This window comes from Salvia miltiorrhiza, chromosome 2, assembly GCF_028751815.1.
Source record: "Salvia miltiorrhiza cultivar Shanhuang (shh) chromosome 2, IMPLAD_Smil_shh, whole genome shotgun sequence".
Classification (NCBI taxonomy): Eukaryota; Viridiplantae; Streptophyta; class Magnoliopsida; order Lamiales; family Lamiaceae; genus Salvia; species Salvia miltiorrhiza.
In genome coordinates, this window is record NC_080388.1 from 36,050,558 (window position 1) to 36,068,549 (window position 17,992).

Consider the following 17,992-nt stretch of genomic DNA (forward strand, 5'->3'; position numbering starts at 1 on the left):
ACATATCTTCACAATCATGTTCCTGCAACTGTTTAAAATCATAATACTGTTAAAAGATTGTAACCAAAGTTACCTTTTTCCCGATTGAGTGTGATGCAATGGAGCGTTGAGCGGTGTCGCATGAATTCATATTAGTCAAATGACTCGACTTGGCTTTTGAAGGAAATACTTGGGCCAGAGCAAACGAACTGCTCTGATACCACTCTGTCACAGCCTGTCTCCAAACTTGATGGTTGTCCCCATAGACTAACACAAGTATTTTCTAACGTGTTTTTCCCTCACTCACATGCTCCCCGAGAAACTTCTCAATCACTATTTTTATAGCAACAAATACTGCAACTAACACAGTATTATTGTAGCACATAAACAGTAATCGAGTATCGTATCCATAGGGACTGATAAACGAAACCACTCTAAGTAATTTTAATAAAACTCTAACAATATTCAGGTAAAAGACCGGCGTCGTTAACAGCGTCGGTACACAGTGAGGGTACCAATGGCAACAATTCGTTTTAGTGTTTGATTGAGCCATTTAATTTACAATAAGTTTTGGTGTTTTGTTTGAGTTGGTAGACTAGGATTTGACTGGCCCCTATATGAAAGTTGCTGCGAAAAAAAAAAAAACTAATAAATTAAGTTTGACCTTTTACAATTAATTTCCAATCCTTCAAAATTTGCATCACCATGATTTCCATATATACTGTAATCTCCATTCTCAATAGAGCTAAGAGCGTATCCAATAAGGGCTCTATAAAGCCCTCTTATTCAGTGCATTGACTTTATAAAGAGCTTTATAATTTTTATTTTTATTTTATCACATTTTTACTCTTTAATTTTAAAATTCAACATTTCATTAAAATTAAATTTAAATGTTATATTAATTAAAATAAAAATTATAATAATTTAGTAATTAAAATTCAAAATTACATTAATTAAAAAAATTACAATAATTTAATCTAGACTACATCAATCCTCTACGCTTGAGCACTTCTTTGAGCATGTTCTTGTGCCATGCCAAATGCATTTCTGACATATTTGAAGTATCCGTATTGAGGATTTTGTAATCGAGCGTCTCCCTTTTCACATCGACAACTTTTATTTTACTTCAACGACTTTGGATTTTGCTTCGGCGAGAGAATTGGTTGAGGTGGTAAATACCTCGATTCCTTTGGAAACACGTTTCATTGCTTCGTAGTATTGAGTCTTCTCCGTTGATGACTCCACTTTTTTCACTTGCCTTTGTCGCGCTTTGCCGCATTCTGGCCTTGGGGCCTCGTCGTGATACTTGGCTCAGAAGATGTTGTCGTGGCCTGTCCTTCCGAGCCCTTCGACTTCTTCAACGAGCGAACCGCTGACATTCGCGCAAAAGCATCCAAGCTTCAAAGTGCTTGAATCTCATTGAATTGTTGGCCTCGTAGATCTCATGTGCTTGTTCAGTTATTTGCTCATCATTTATTCCGCTAGCACAATTGGCTTTACATTTCTCGTAAATCGCCTCCCACACCTTGACATCCTTTTGATCGCGTTGAAAGTGAGGTTTGATCTGTTTCTTGTCACGAACATGAGCCCCATCATACCGATCATCGTTGTATTTTCTGGTGATATCTCCCCAATATTGGGTTCCCTTTTTCTCCATTCCCGTAATTGGGTTGTGGGTAGCCTCCACCCACAACATACAAATGAGCTTCGTCTTCGCCGATGTGTACCCGGTGCTGGGCTTCGACTTCTTTGGCTACGACACTTCGACGATGTTGTCTACAACGGCATAAGTTGGGTTCACTGTGGTTGGAAGAAAGCATGGAGAGAAGATATTCGAGGCCTGCAAGAAAGGTGCGAACCCCATCATCGGGGAAGAACTAGAAAGCCCCAGGGAAGAAGAAGAACACCCGAGGCTTGAGCTATATTTTTCATATATATAGTCATTGAATTGGTCTTCCATTTTTTGGCAATTAAAATTAAGTCAACTAAAATCAACTTTAGAATAATGAAAATGAAACAAGCAGATATAATTAATTGGCAAAGTTTTTTTTTGAATCACAAACAGACCTAATTCTACGGAGGCGACGCTCCGGTGACAGATAAATCAGGGGATGCAGTGGTGAGAGAGGGAGATATATTAAGAGATAGAGAGAGATAGATGGAGCATGAGAAAGATAGGGAACGAGAGATATTACCTGGCAGGATAGACGGCGTGGTTTCAGCGGTGGCGGCACAGTTTCAGCGGCGGTGGTGGGATGACTCAGTGACGGACATATAACACCTGTGCGAGAAACACAAAGAGAGTGAGTGAGAGCATAAGAGAGATAGAGATAGAGAAGAGAGCGAGAGAGATAAAGACGTGAAGAGCTCTCGATCATCGAAATGAAGAGCTCTCGATTCGTCGGAGGAGAATTTTGAAGTTAGGGCACCAAATCTGAAAGGGAAAAAGCCCGAGGCCTATTTTACTAAAACAAACACCGACAGACTACCAACGGTAAAGCTTCATCGGCAACAGTTTTTCCGGCTTTCCATCAGAAGTTTTACCCGTCAGTGATTCCATAGGTAATTCACGCGGAAAAAGCAGAAAAAAACTTCGTCATAGATTCGCCAGAAAGCCATCAGTGATTACCCACAGAAGTCGCGCCACCAATGATTCCGTTAGTATACAGTGGTTTTTTGTAGTGTTAGATCCCAAAAATACTACTCCCTCCGTCCACGAAATGAGTACCCATTTGTGGACGGCACGAGTTTTAAGAAATGTATGGAGTGTAGTGTGAATAGTTTAAGGGTCCCACTTTTTTAGTGTATTAATTAAAGAGATGTGTGGGGTACACTTGCCAAAAAGGGAAATGAGTACTCATTTCGTGGACGGACGAAAAAGGAAATATGAGTACTCATTTCGTGGACGGAGGGAGTATAACAATATATTATATCATTAAATATACATTAAAAATCTATATGATTTTATGTTTCATTGCTAAATTAATTAAAAAACTAACTTCTGTTTAATTATATTAATCATGAAAAGAATAATTTTTCAATATATTGTGAAATTTATTACAATTATTAAACTTTAACAATTTATTAATATGAAATTCATGAATTATGTGCAATGCACATACTCTCTGCTAGTTTATATTAAATTGTTCTATGGACACAACATTGTGTGATTTGATAGCCAGGCTTTGGAAGGAGTGTGACTTGTGGAATGTGTTGAAACCGATGTGGTACCTTTCTTTGGAAGATATCTGCGGAATGATTTTTCCGTAGATGGGAGTGGATGGCCTACAACTTTTTCTAGTAACTTGGAGATATCTTCATGGAGACAAAAAAGGTGATACGCACATAACATAATCATACGAGTAGATTGAAATACAAATTAAAAGATAGAACAATCTGCAACAAGGGAACCCGAGACAGTCTGAAACAATGATACAAATTGTCATTAAATATAAAGAATCACTTATAATCTATGGCATAAAAGAATTGATTACAACATATGTAAGAATGAATTAAATGTGACAGCCGCAGCAGAGGTAGAAGAAGCAGAAAGTGGAGACAAGAACAATGGCTTCCACCACATAAACAATCTTGAAAATGACATCATCAACCAACCATACTCTAATAATATTTATCTTCTTTGTTTTGGTGGAAGAAATTCTCCATCTCCACCACTCCTTCCTCTCTCCCTTCAATGCCCAAATCCTCCTCACCATCTCTCTCTCTCTCTCATAATGTTGGCTAGTTTATAAGGAAAAAGGGAATTTGCATTGATTATATCCGTGAGAATTGCCGAAGTTGGTAGTATACTAATATTCTTGATACTGCATAACAGCTGCTGCACTTTCTTTTTTTCATCTTTTTCCGAACGGGAAATTGACACCTTTTAAATGATTAATTAATGCGTAACGGCTTCATACTTTTTGTGTCAATCTCTCAAACGGCTAGCAGACGTTCTAGATGATTAGTGCTAATCAACATACGTAAATTGTAATGGAATTTGAGTTAGATATACTAGTGTGGAAAAAGATGTTAACCAATAACCATATGCTATTTTGGCTACTTGGTTTTTACACAACCTATATTTGCAGTACAATAGTAAGCACAAAAGTAAAAGTATGATGAGCTCAACTGAAACGGTAAGTAATGTGATTTATAGTATCTGATCAGACAGTAATGATCAAAACCCAGAAAATTTCAAGAGGCCGAAGACTTCTCCTCCTTCCTCCCGGACAAAATCATTGATATCTGGAGGCCCCGACTGAAGGCTTGGTTGAAGAGCAGACGCGTCTGGAACTCAGACATGAAAGGGAACCACGACAACACAACAACTGGCATGAAGATCACGAGGCCCATTATGGCCTCGTAAGCTCGTGACAGTTCCATCACAGACTCCCAAAGTCCGATGCCCTTCAAGCAAGGCGCGCATGCTTGAGCAATCTGCCATTAGTGACATCAATCAGAGCAAGAACCAAAGCATGTATAACATAGAATGGAGGAAGAAAAAACGCGAGAACCAAATGCTTACGAGGATCAGGGCCCACCCGGTGGGCAAGAAGGCCAACGTAGCAGCAAAGATATCACTGATAGCAAGGCCAGCAACAACAAATAGCACAGTCATCACTGATGCAAACCCGAGGAACAGAAGCGCTTTCAGAATCCTAAACATGAGCTGAAAGTCTGTACCAAACTTCCGTCTCCCCATCGACACCATCTGTGGCAAAAAACAGCTGAATCATGATATTGACCTTATGCAGACAGAGATAAGGAAAAATCCGAACATTCATACCTTTAAGACGAGAAGAACTGTGAGCATCACAAACCAAGACAAACCGTAGACCTACGAGATGAATGATTTTGAGCTAGAGTGATGACAAGAAGGTATGGTGAAAGAAAGAGATGATTGCATTAGGACGTACCATGATCTCCTTGCGGCCGTGTGATATTTTGAGGCGATAGACAATGCCGTACTGGTATATGAAAAATCGAGATGCAAGGATGATCTCCAGCACTCTGCCCCTTATATTAGTGTATTTCAAGTGTTCATGCTCTCCATTCCACCAAGATTCCCAACTTTTATCCTGTGCAATCCCGATCCCACCACGGTTTCCCATCCACTTCTTCCAATCCGTCCAATCATCCACGGTCTTTTGCCAGTCGAAACCGGATGGGTTAAAAACGAAAGGAGCGAACAACCAGGAAGCAACAAGGAACCACATTGAAAAGGTGATGAAGAAATATAGTGATGAACTGCGGTAGGAGTGCCCATATACCTCGTAGATGATCAAAAGTAACAAAAGCTCCAAACCTTTGACAAAGTGACTGCGGGAATACATTCTATAGTTATCAGCAAACTTGGCATGAAAGACGACAAAGCCACGCCCTGTGGCTCGGTATTTCGACCCCCCATGTAACAGGGTTCTACCATAATAGTGGGCTTTTGTTCCAAGCTGAAATGTGAAGAAGACAGATGCCAGCTGCAATTGCATGATGATTAAATCGCCAATGGCAGTTCGAAAGCCTCGCTCAAGGCCGATTTCCATCACCATGGGCAACACCAGCAACAGGCCTAGCTGAAAAAGAGATTGAGTTGCCAAAGCCTCCTCAAGAGCTTTACTCTGACGAATATACGGATCATCCAGAATTCGCTTTTCTAAACCACTCAAGACCATGTATAGTCGTCCATATAAGAAGACGTAAACAATAAGCACGGTAACCTAGTGAGAAAAAATATTTTATCAACTTCTAATATGACAGAAACTATAAGCAAAGGAAATAGGTGTAATCTCACATACCATGCTACTGAAGTAAAACCCGACTGTGGTGAAGTAGAAGGACAGCATTCTGTAGAAATCAAACCTACGTCCAAGTCGATAGACATCTCTGCTAAGAGTCTGCTCTCCGTTGCCATTTGCAACCTTCGCCTCAAATAGAGATATCTGATTCATGCCAACATCTCGTCCCTTACCCACTTGGATGTATTCATGATGCGTTACATAGCCGTTCCGCAGTGTTGAATTGTATCCTGAAGATATTAACTTGATCAAAACATAAGAAGGAGGAGGATGACGAGAAGAAGAAATTTTAGATATTTATACCAGAAATTTTAGACATTTATACCAGAAAATATATCTTCACTCAAGTTGATTGTTTTTGAAGCTTTGCTCAAGCCACCTCTTGTCAAATGAAAGATTCTGTCAAAAATATCGGGATGCCCGTAGTGGAACCTTACCCTGTGAGCATAGAAGAGCTTGAAACATCACATTATGACATCATGACACATGAAATATAGGAGTATGGACCAGAAAGCAACTTTACCTTAAAGGGTTTGCCAAAATCCTTTGCCCAATAGTCACAAAACTAGTTTCTTGATTGGACATGAACCAAGCAAGTGAGGAGACACTATTATAAAAAAGTAAAGTCAGTGCATGCATAGAATTGTATCATTGAAGGTTATTTGTCAAGATAATAGTATATACATTAGCTCTTCAAATAGAATGACAAACCTTCCTGTGAAGATGTGCTCCCTCAATCCCAGAATTGTCGGTCTTCTCTGTCCATGATGAGGTTTTAAGAATTCCTCCAAAACATTGCGCATCTTGAAAGCTTCCTCAAAATAATTATCCTGGGGAAAAACAACCATTTTATATGATAATGAAAACAAGCAAAGAGGAAATTAAATAGAGAACGTTTGGACTAACCTGATTCATGTCTATTGTTTGCAAGGCTTCTCCACGGGTAAAAATGATAGCATGGTTTTGATTCTCGGGTTTCCCCTCTCCGATTTTAGCTGGAGGGCCTGGAAGCTTGATACGGTATATTTCCTGGGGTTGCAATACAATTATGTAATTCACAGACCAAAATTAAGAAATCGGAAATGAATCAATTGCAACAGAACATAAACAAAATAGTCTTTCTTGTACCTCGTCCAGCTTATCCCCTCCCTTGACTAAGACAGAATAATAAACCTTCTCAGTTTTCTTTTGACTGTCTACTGACTCTACTGTCTCCTCCCTCTCATCTATATAAGCAATACGCAGCGTTGGATGCCTGGATAAGAGATTTTGAACTTAGCCAGTGTAAGATCGATCAATAAGACTAAGTGCTTACTGAAACTTACGTCAACATGAGGTTCAGAATATTGAGATAGTGTCCACGTTCTCGGGGATCACTAGACATCTTTTGTGCACCATAGACCTGGCAAGATACAACATAAGTGAACTTGAGATCTGCTAAAGCTTGTGCTCGTTCCTTAAGAGTTCTGTAGTTATGGTGAGTCGTATCAATGGCCCGATAGCCTCCAAATATAGCTGCAAGGGAAACATGAATGTCGCAATCAACAGATAGCTCCAATTAAAAAAAAAGATTTGATTTACTACAGAAAAATATCGGAGTGTGTGTGTGTGTGAGAGAGAGAGAGAGAGAGAGAGACAGAAAGAAACCAACCATCATCATCAGCAAAATCCAGAAAGCATTGAAGTTCTAGGGCCTCCCTATAGTACATCATTCCTCTCACTGGATGCTCAGCAAGAAAAGTAAAAAAGGGAACATCCGTCAGAAATGTATATTCACATTAGGTTAAAAACACGTAAGTACATCTGTACATGCTTGTATATCTGACCTGTCCGAGCAAGTGTCTGTCCCCTGTAAGAAACCCAATAACGATCCATTTCATTCCTGTCTTTATTGGCATAACTGAGTTTGGGGTCTTTGATCCGCTCCAAATAATTTTTCCATTCATCTTTTTGTTTCAAAAAACAACGCGAGAGTTGAATATCTTCCTGAACAATCACAGTAGTTGCACAGGAGATAAATTTAGAACTCACCTGGATAAATCTTCTGAAGGTAAAACAAAGTTGAAATGCCATCCTCATTTTCCTTTTTAAGCTCATCCGTTGAATAGAGAACATCTTCTCTATAGTATGGTGTCAACACACTGAAAAATAAAACAGATTCAAATATACGCTAGAATTGCATGAGATTGACCTCAACTATCATGCCTGAGGATCAATTCAACGTATATGAAACAGAAAACAATTTAAGAAAGCTAACAAAGACAAAGCATGTAATCAGAAAGTACTAATAGAAAAGAAGCATTAACTACATCTTTTCCATTTACGATGATCAAAAGGAATGATAACAAAAGGGTAAGATTTCAGAGTTTTGGCCTACAATATGCTCCTGTCCGCTTCATAATTTACATGTTTTCAAATGGGAAATTTTTTATTTAGGTTTGGAAGTGGAGACTTGAGCATAATTACAGTCATGAGCCAGTAGACAAGCAACCTGAGACTTTGAAGATTAGATCATACCTAAAAGACAGCATGTTGCGGACTTTAGGAGCAGAAGGCATTGTCATAAATAAAGAGTTGGCAAAGAAAGTAATGCGTCGCCGAGCTTCTAAATTCATTGGGACATTGATTGCTGACTCTTTCACAGTTAAAAGTAAATGAAGTCGGACAACCTGCGCAATAGAAAATGAAACAAATTTAGAGTCATCAACATTAAGTCAGCTATAGAGAGGACACAGAAAACAAAACCTAACGAACCCTTTAAGTTTCCAATACCTTTTCCTTCCAGGAGCTGCTCTCCAAGAGATTGATATTTACCCTATCAAACTTCTGCTGTTCTTTCTCATTTCCTTGATCCAAAATCCTAAAGAAAGGCCACATTTCAAAATACTGAAAATATAGTATCACAGCTAGCTGTCAATAAAGAATTCAAAACTTACTTCTGGCCATCAAACATTACATCTTGAATGATAATTTCTATGATATCCTGGAGCGTGTTTATGATCTGAGATCTGTATATCTCGAGGTCTTCATAATCTTCCATCTGCCATTTAAACAATAACTCCAAATTGAAATTGCAAGAGACATTCAACATCTAGATTTACTGAAGAATTTGATGCTGAACATTTAAAATTTGGATCTTACAAGAAGTTTGAAAAATCTATCCAATTTCTCACTTAATAAAGGCAGCCCAGCCATGTAAAATTCCCTCAAGAATCTTCGATCTTGTATGCTGCTGTCAACTTTGTCGCAAATTTGTCTGATAATTCTGAAAGTTGGAGCAAGAGTTCAAGAAGTAAGTCATCTCAGAAAAAAAAAAAAGGATGACAAAACAAAATCTACTCCTTTCTTTAAAATCAGAAATTAAGACAAACTTCTGCATGACAAGACAAATATTAATTATGTCTCTTACTCCTTATCCCCTTCATCTAGCAGAAGGCCAATTAGCACTTGCTTCAATGTCTCGTAGCATTCAATCACAGCAGACTTCATGAAATCGTCGTTCTTAATTTTCCTGAAGAGTTCAGCATCTTCGTTTTCCTTGAAATCTTTTGCCATGTCCAGTGCTATTGGAATCTAATATCAACACAAAGACACACTCAACAAGAAAGCATAATAGAAATTAAGAAATGGGAACTTGATTAGTTTTTACCTTACTGGCAAGCAAGAAAGGAGGCCACTGGACAACAGGAACATCACTTGATGAATAAGGCACAAGAAGCAGATCTCTCTCCCTGAAAAATGGGTCCCGTATAATCAAATTATCGAATAAAAACCTACACTCATCAGGACAATTGAACTTTGAAGGAAAAGCATATGATTTCCCATCTAAGAGAGAGATACCGATGACTGATCAAGTCCTCGTTTCTGAGAGATGATATAAACTCATTCCACATCTGGGAGAACTTTGCAATGTTTATTCTCTCAAATATGTCATCCTGCCATAACAGTTAAGAGAAATAAGAAGGCTTTCAGATGTACATTTGTACAGTTTACAGACATTTAAATAAGGTAATTCACTTTAATATTTGAAAAATGTTTTCCAGACTGCCAATTTATCATCAAGAGATCATCAATGTAGTACCCCTCTATGACGTTTGGCTTCCCCTTTGGAGTATGGAACAAGACGCTTGCTGAATGCTGAAGGAACAGATTCAAATCTTGCCCTTAACATGCCAAGGGTCCTAATCTAGCAAAGGAAAAATGGGTCAGGAAAGATTCTCGAAACATATCACTTAACACACATCATAAGTTGGGAAAGGTTTTTAGGGCATTATCTAGCAACTTGACAGGGCCAAAATCACTAACCTCTCCAAGGTGGCTAAATGCACCATAGATCCCACCAATGATAGTTCCATATATAGCATACCATATTTGTGTATCCATGAAATATACCTATATGCAAATTAACTTTTCAAAAAAAATAAGAAGAAAAATTGGTAGAAACATTTCATGGCAAGAGTGTATTTGGTCACATACCAGAATGACTGGAGCCCAGATAGCAATAACCACGCCCATATTATGAGTTGCTGAATTCCATATGCACATTGATTAGATCGTCAACCATAGAAGTAATAGAAACAAAAACCAAATTGTTAATTTGAGAAAATGTTACCATTTGGAAAGAAATCATGCCAATCATAACTACTGACAGTGATATTCATGATCGTCCTTGTCGGTTCAATTAATGGCAGTATCTGATTAAGGCAAAAATGAAAGTCTGATGATAATTTATTCAAGAGCAGAAAGCTCATGAAAATACACACAACTTTTGAAAATAGAGGAATGATGTCTATGATCATAGAAAAAACTGAATATAGAAGACGAAGTTTCTACGGTTATGCAACCACATTTGAATTAATTATTGTTTGGGATCATTATGTCAGATACAGCAGCCTATTGTCAGAAGAACACAAAATCATGCACCATGACAATAGAGGTATTTAGGAATTTTGAATGATAAAGTTAGTATAGCATATATCTCTATTAGTGTTCCTCAAAGTCCCCAAGATGAATATATATATATATATATATATATATATAGGAGAAGGTTCAATGGAGAAGTAAATGTTTGCAAAGAAAGGAGAAGCAATCTCAGCCATTGATATTATCTAATCTAACGGCCAGCATTCGTTCGTTTAACGTTCAACGAGAATTGTGTTGAACTTATACAGGGTTCGAACCCCCAAACCCCCAAACGTTCAACAAAATTATTCGTATGTTCAACCGCTTCTACTGACATGTTCATGACATATTCAATGTTTCTCCATTCTCTACTTATATATCCTTCTCCATAGAATGCGACCCTATATATATATATATATATATATATATATATATATATATTTCTTGTCAAAGAGAATAAGGTCACCTCAACATAGTAGCTAAATGCTAGCTTGCTTATTAGCAGTGTAATCCAAAATAGTGTGTACCTGAGAATAAAAGAAAATTGAAATCAAAGGTACGCAAAAAACTAAGAGATTATCTAGTAACTCGAAGAGACAAGTAGCAAAACAAGGAAAGAAAAATGGGAAATTGTTATTCCATATAAAAATTTGTCTCGCAACTGAAACCTTTTCTTTTGTTGCAATTTGCGACCTGTACACTGTATATATTCAAATTGAACTGGACTACCTTAAATACCCTTGCTAGTGGCTATTACTTACAAATTTTGGCCATAAATAAAATTTAGGTTGCGAGCTGTAACAAACAAAAGGTTTAGGTTGCAAGCACAAACACAACTATATAGTTCAGGAGGCAAAATATTTTTTCCTCTAAAAGAGAAACCAAGAAGTAAAGGAATAAATTGACATGCATAGTAACCAGCATATTTACAAGTATCTTTGGGGAGTACTAAGAACACATGCACAAACATATAAAAACCATGACAAAGAGATGGTCTGATTGAACAAATAAATGTAGCACACATGCACACAATTGACAAATCAACTAATGTGACTAATGTAGTTGTGCATGTGTTACATTTATTTGTTCAATCTGGTCATTTCTTGTTCATGGATTTATGTGTTTGAGCACGTGTTCTTAGTTCTCACCAAAGATAGCATGCATTGTTTAGGGGCAACTACGATATTTTACTTGAAAAGGGAGAACATATCTTCATGCATTCCTCTTCCAATATACAGCTTTGGCTGGAACAGAAAAAAGGACACATTAAAACCATAATTTATCATAGTCATCAGAAAATGCACCTTTAGATCAACTAACCTGAGCCCACCACATAAGAAGAACAATGATGCGCCAATTTGAGCGTTCCATGACTCTCCGCAGAAAAGGAAATAAAAAGAGGAAGGAAGCTAACATATTAGGTAGAAAATAGATTGCAATGCAGTAATAGTAAAGGTCTTGGTTCTGCCAATCTGCTCCCAAATTGTCGATTAATCTCATTATCCCAGTTGGGTTCTGAATAGATCTGGAATATGTCAGTGGCATGACTATAAGCCAAAATGTAGCAATTGCCAATTTCAGGAGATATCGGAGTATCTGGGTAACTTTCAGGCTCCTCCAGGCGTTGAAACTGAGGACCATGTCGAGGACAGCTACAGAGGGATGATAGACATGTTATTAATATATTACGCAGGAAGCTCTATGTCGAGTGACAAAATTGACAGAATACTGAAAATGTACAGACCCGCCTACAGACACAAAGAAAAATATACTCCCTTCGTCCCAGTACAAATGTCCCACTTTCCATAATGGGATGTCCCATTACAAATGTCTCATTCCTTTTTTGGCAACATATTCTCTCCCTATACCTAATATTTAAACGATTTCCACCAACCCATTTTATCCACTAATTATACATTTCTTAATCTCCGTGCCCAAAAGTAATGGGACATTTGTAATGGGACGGAGGGAGTACAATTTAAAAAACAAAAAGGAAAAAGGCTAACAGGTACCTCGCAAGAAATTCAAAATGGCAGCAGTGATAAAGATGCTCAAAACACTTCTGAATACATCCTCGTCAAAAAGAACATTTGAGGATACACGTTGATGCCATGCAATTATAATCATTGCCTGATACATATCAAGGAACTGGTAATTAAAAGAAGAGAAGAAAATAAAAAGTTTAAACAAGAAATGTTAATACTACTGAAGAAGTTTTCATAGTTCGTCCCCTGCTGAGACTCTTCAAATAAAACCAACACCTTGCTGCACCAAGGAAATTCCCTTTTCCCTCATCATCCTTTCACTAAATGCTTCTTATTTTCTAATGAAAATTGTTAACTGTAGTAAATATTGCATTGTCATTACCATCCAGGAATTTTGTAAATCTTTTTAGATTGGCTTCAATAGATAAGGTGATTAGAAAATGATGACACATCTTGAGATTTGATTTTATGCAAGACATATGAGACTCTCAAATGTGGTTTCTAGAAAATTCATTTATGTATACTTCCAACACTAATTAAAAGCCATAAAGCACCTCAAGATGAATATATACACACAAATTCACAGAACATAACAAAATGAGTATAAATGAAGTACCTGGAGTGCCAATATAAAGAAAATCCACATTCTGTCAAAACTCCTGTAAAGGTGCCAAAATGTGCGCACTTCCACAAAATTAGTCTTGGGCTTTCTATTTCCGACAGCCTGGTTATTTCTCTGTGAAACAATCTGATTAAGTACCAGTATTTCTTAGTTTCAAAAATGAACTTAGATATACTTTTAGAAAACTGGAGTACATACAAAGCCATTAGAATTACAATTTACAACTTCAAGCAAACATCTCAAAATTCAGTGAGTGAACAAAGTGACTTAGGACTATCCCTTGGCTGTACTTTGCTTCTTCCTTTTTGTTTATGGTTTAACTTATATTTCACCAACATATTTGCTTTGCTAGAAGAAAGGAATTAAAAATGAAACATCTATTTCATATTAGTTTGCATGACTTAAATTTCCCTTTGTTAGTGGTAGCCGACCCACATTGCAAGTGGAATCCAACTTAGTTTCAAAGATGTACCTTTGCAATCATTTTTAAGAAATGATGCCTTATCATATGAAAAATCAATCATGTTATACAGGATAATCAAGAAAGAGGTGTGACAGGAGAGGTCTGTTTGCGTTTATCAACACAATGAATGTAGATATAACCATGTTATAGGGCTCAATACCTTGTGTCTGGACTTTATCACAACCGAATGCACAAAAAAATCAGCTTTTAGATCCAGTGGCCATTTCAACCTAAAACACCTCTTTGTCCTGACAAGGGAGGAAAATGCAAGGGCAAACAAACCAAGAAACAGAATTAATAAATAAATAAAATAATTCAAACATTGAACTGCAAGGGAAATAATTTTAATTGTGACTTCGCCAAATAAGATTTATCCCATTTAAAAGTATTTGTGAAGGTCTCAATAATCTGGGTTTCTGTGTTCTGATAAGTTCATTATATGTTCCAAGAAGTTAACCAGAAAATACAGAGTTATGATCAATGAGGTACCAAAAGTATTCATTCAGATCATCATAGTTTCTCCATGCTGAATGGCTTGCTTTTCCATCTTTGTTTCTCCTGGCTTCCTTTATTCAGAAGATGAATGATTAATATGAAATGAATAATTAAATAAATAACCAATACCAAATTGTCATTTACCTTTTGCAGAACGTCATAAATAGGGGTCACTATCTTCTTTAGAAATGATTCCTCACCTAGTGGTGCTAGTTGGGTAGCAGCTCCAGTAACGTGTTGAGCATTATTGAAAAGAGTTTCATGCATCTCCTTTGCCATCTTGTATTCCAAACAGAACAAGTTATTCTTTTGCATACATATATAAGAATAATCATCAGCTACGTACTTGAACAGTAAACAGAAGAACAGCAAGAACTTTCTTTTTTGCTTATACTAAAAACAATGGCATATATAATAGCATGTCAAGTAAGATGTCAGGACAATAGACGTGAACATACACAGTGAAATATATAGCATAAGCACTCTGGCATAAATCGAATATTTGACGCTTCACCCCAAATAAGGAGGTAAAGTCCAATGTACAGAAGCTGCAACTGTTGTCTCCTTTCATCCCGTGGACAGCTGTAAGCATGTAAATCACATAGTCAGATAGTTACATGGTTATGTGACATACTAATAAGGAAATTTTGGTAATAATGCAGTCAACTTACTCCAGATGTTGTTTAAGGTGTAGATATTTACACCACGACTGATAATTTTTAAAAATCCTGTCCATCAAATCCTGAATCATCTTGCCATCCAACTGGTGTATTAAAAGAGGAGATCAAATCAGGCATGAATGGATTTTCTTTGTAATCTTTGATTGTTCCATGGAGAACAAATGACATTCTTACATGAGCATAAGTCTGAAGATTCTTGTTTCTTATGTCCATATTTGCAAGAAGCAATATCAAGTGCTCCCTCTGATTAGCAACATTTCCTTTCTTCAAAACACCAAAGGAGAATACAGATGTATTGAGGTGAGCCATCTTAAGTATCCAAATTCAGTAAAATAACAGAAAATTGGAAAAGGATTTGCAAATGCAGTCAATAAATCAGATGAAGTGTGTGTGTGTGTCATAAAAGAACCAAGGAAGCCCAACTTAAATCTTTAGCCTATTGGACTAGCAGTAGTCAAGTGACTACAACACACACAATGTAGTAAGCATACCTGAAACCCAAAACGTAAAGCAAGCCATTCAAGGATATCATTGACTGGCCTCTCTCTTTCTTCAGGCATTTGGAAAGTTGGAAGATAATCGACATAACGAATAGCTTGAAGCGCTGCTATGATCTAAAATAAGTAATCCAGAAACATAGACTATAAGATGGAGGGAAGACAAAAGTTCTTAATTGCATATTTGTATATGAATCGACATTATAGACACAATGCATATAAAATGACCTCAGGGAGCTCCATAATTGCTGGTTTAACACCAATAGCATGCAAGGGAAGAATGTTGAAGTGCTCATATTGTTCTTTTTTCTCCCGAACATCTTTAGCATATCTTTGGGTCTGCATTTATGATATCATTTAATTGAATTAAGAAATTCTTTCACCACAGCATAGGACAATAATTCACTAGTATTGGAAACATAACCAAACCTCACTGTCAACTTTTGTTGCCGGCACTACCGTCCTTAGCACATCATACAAGACAGTAGCAATCTGATAGATCTTTGCCATCTCCTCCCTTATAAGAAAGATTAACATCATTAAACCACCAACTAAAGTATTCTGTATTTTATTGAAATAATAACAAAGGCTTGGGATTAAGCCTCACGGTGTTTTTGTATGTTCCCCCCTTTTGATATTGTGCTCATAGAACAGCTGATAATATTTCTGGATTTCTCTAGGATCGTTACTTGCAAGCTTAGGTGTTGTCTCTGCTTCTTCCTGCAACCATTGATTTTTAAACATAAACAAGACTAGATGCACTGGATAAAATAAAGAAATAATCTAAAGCAAGCACCAGATTATGACTTATGCTGTATTTAAAACTTTAAATAGAATTAGCTACTTGTAGTCAACTGTCTCTTATGTTAGTTTTATAGCTGCATGTTAATATCAGTTAATTGCCGGAATGGTATCTGAATAAATTTTGAACTATCATCCCAAATCAGATATTGATTAAGAAACTAGATCCACTTCAAGTATTTGCCTAGATCATTGCAACTTCCTATATCAACACTCGCTCGTGGCAGCCGGACCATTGATTAGTCGTACATCGTTTTTGGTACATTGCTTGAGAGGTGATGAAAGGTTAAATAATTTTTTCTTCTCTCCGTAATCCTATAGTATATCTGACAATCATCTTTAAAGATGGCAATGATCTTCAGTCATCACGTTTCCAGACTCATCACTAATCCCAGCAGCTCCCTTGTCAATGTAACATTTCAAAGATTGTACCTAAACCATGTTTGTATACAGTAAATTGTTGTTTTGATCTCTCTCAGTTATTAGTGTTTCTAGTTTTCCTGGCAAACATACAATGAATCTAGGAATAAATTTTGGAGACAAGTATATAGCAGAGCATTAAAGATATAAGGAGTCACGAGATAAAGCTCAAAGACCAAAATTTCAGGAACATAGTTCTTGCAGAAATCAGAATAAATTTCTAGGAAACTGAAAATCAACATCATCCCAACCTTTTCAAGTCTGTGTAGCAAGTATGTTTTAAATTGCCTAACACCCCGCCCGCTGGATGTTTCGATCTGCCTTGTGCGCTTGCTCAAGTGCATGAAAACGGCCTGGTCCAATTTTTTTTCCGAAAAAGAAAAAAGACAGGAAAGGAACTAATTAACTCTGAAGCATGACAAGAAAGAATAAACTAGGATAACTTATTAAAATAAACAAAAATTCCATATTTTCATTTTGATACGAGTCATGTGACATCAGTCAATAAAATCAATTTAACAAGGAGGAACTGGATACTGGAGTTGTCGATGTCTAGCTTCTTATGAAGCAGACAAGAATTCACTATTGTCCCAAGTTGGGAGAAAAGATAATTGATGGAGTGAGTTCTACTAGGAGTGACATGATAAGTTTCAGATTGAAATGAAAGTTATACAAGCTCATTCCCGCGAGGCATCTACAAGAATTCCAAAAGTGAGCAAAATGAAAAATGTTGGACATGAGCATGCCATTACTTCTCTCTCGTCTCTCTCTCTCTCTTTTCCCTTACTTATGAGTTATGACTATCACGCGAAAGGGACCTTGGACTCAAAGTGATTCAAAAAGGACTGGAACAATACTTCATTGAAAGGCATACCTATAATGCCTTGAAGAAGTGGTTCAAACAACGTATTATCTAATATATCATTGAGCCAATATAGAAACATTACTCAGCAGAAACCACCTAGCAGGACTATATAAAACTTAGAGGTGAGAATTCTTGATGATAGCAAGCATGAACACGACATGCAAATAAATGCGATTGCATAAACAAATGTCCATGCGACAACATATTGCATACACAAAGTTATAAAATCAATAGCATTATTAATTAAGAAAGTATATTAACGCAATTTGATAATAACATAATGAACACCAAGTGCAAAAAATAGACAACTAATAATTAATAAGAGTAGAGGAAAACAGACTTCAAAAGTATAAAGAGAGAGAGACGACTAAGAATAACATACCAAAACAAACACTCACAACAATTAACATTCATGATAAAAAAAAAATCACAGAAAATCTTACACAAATAAGCAACGCGGGGATTATCTTCCTCGATTTCATTGGCCA

At 36.9% G+C, this 17,992-nt stretch overlaps 1 protein-coding gene and 1 long non-coding RNA gene across 3 annotated transcripts; both read right to left on the minus strand.

Annotated features, from left to right (window-relative positions):
* Window positions 1-887: 887 nt before the first annotated feature.
* Window positions 888-2,676, minus strand: LOC131012209 (uncharacterized). The gene is made up of 2 exons (XR_009097234.1): window positions 2,175-2,676; window positions 888-1,819 (listed from the first exon to the last, which is right to left on the minus strand). It is a non-coding gene; the product is annotated as an uncharacterized LOC131012209 (long non-coding RNA).
* A 1,291-nt stretch (window positions 2,677-3,967) lies between these two features.
* LOC131012210 (callose synthase 7-like) lies at window positions 3,968-16,945 on the minus strand. 2 transcript variants are annotated; one of them, XM_057940114.1, is made up of 41 exons: window positions 16,891-16,945; window positions 16,026-16,138; window positions 15,848-15,935; window positions 15,647-15,757; window positions 15,413-15,535; window positions 15,096-15,185; window positions 14,913-15,004; window positions 14,700-14,823; window positions 14,386-14,520; window positions 14,236-14,312; window positions 13,907-13,994; window positions 13,278-13,397; window positions 12,689-12,806; window positions 11,997-12,328; window positions 11,868-11,920; window positions 11,143-11,203; window positions 10,387-10,468; window positions 10,251-10,300; window positions 10,080-10,166; window positions 9,856-9,960; window positions 9,615-9,709; window positions 9,424-9,505; window positions 9,184-9,347; window positions 8,916-9,039; window positions 8,711-8,814; window positions 8,547-8,634; window positions 8,292-8,443; window positions 7,806-7,915; window positions 7,601-7,720; window positions 7,426-7,494; window positions 7,100-7,289; window positions 6,903-7,029; window positions 6,681-6,803; window positions 6,486-6,604; window positions 6,298-6,381; window positions 6,100-6,212; window positions 5,775-6,004; window positions 4,899-5,696; window positions 4,769-4,819; window positions 4,508-4,693; window positions 3,968-4,419 (listed from the first exon to the last, which is right to left on the minus strand). In XM_057940114.1, the coding sequence occupies exons 3-41, from the start codon at window positions 15,926-15,928 to the stop codon at window positions 4,177-4,179; spliced, it is 5,301 nt and encodes a 1,766-aa protein (XP_057796097.1). In that variant the 5' UTR covers window positions 15,929-15,935; window positions 16,026-16,138; window positions 16,891-16,945; the 3' UTR covers window positions 3,968-4,176. The 2 variants fall into 2 exon arrangements, with proteins under 2 accessions (XP_057796097.1, XP_057796095.1); XM_057940112.1 differs by having other exon boundaries at window positions 13,278-13,409; window positions 16,891-16,910.
* Between the last annotated feature and the right edge of the window lie 1,047 nt (window positions 16,946-17,992).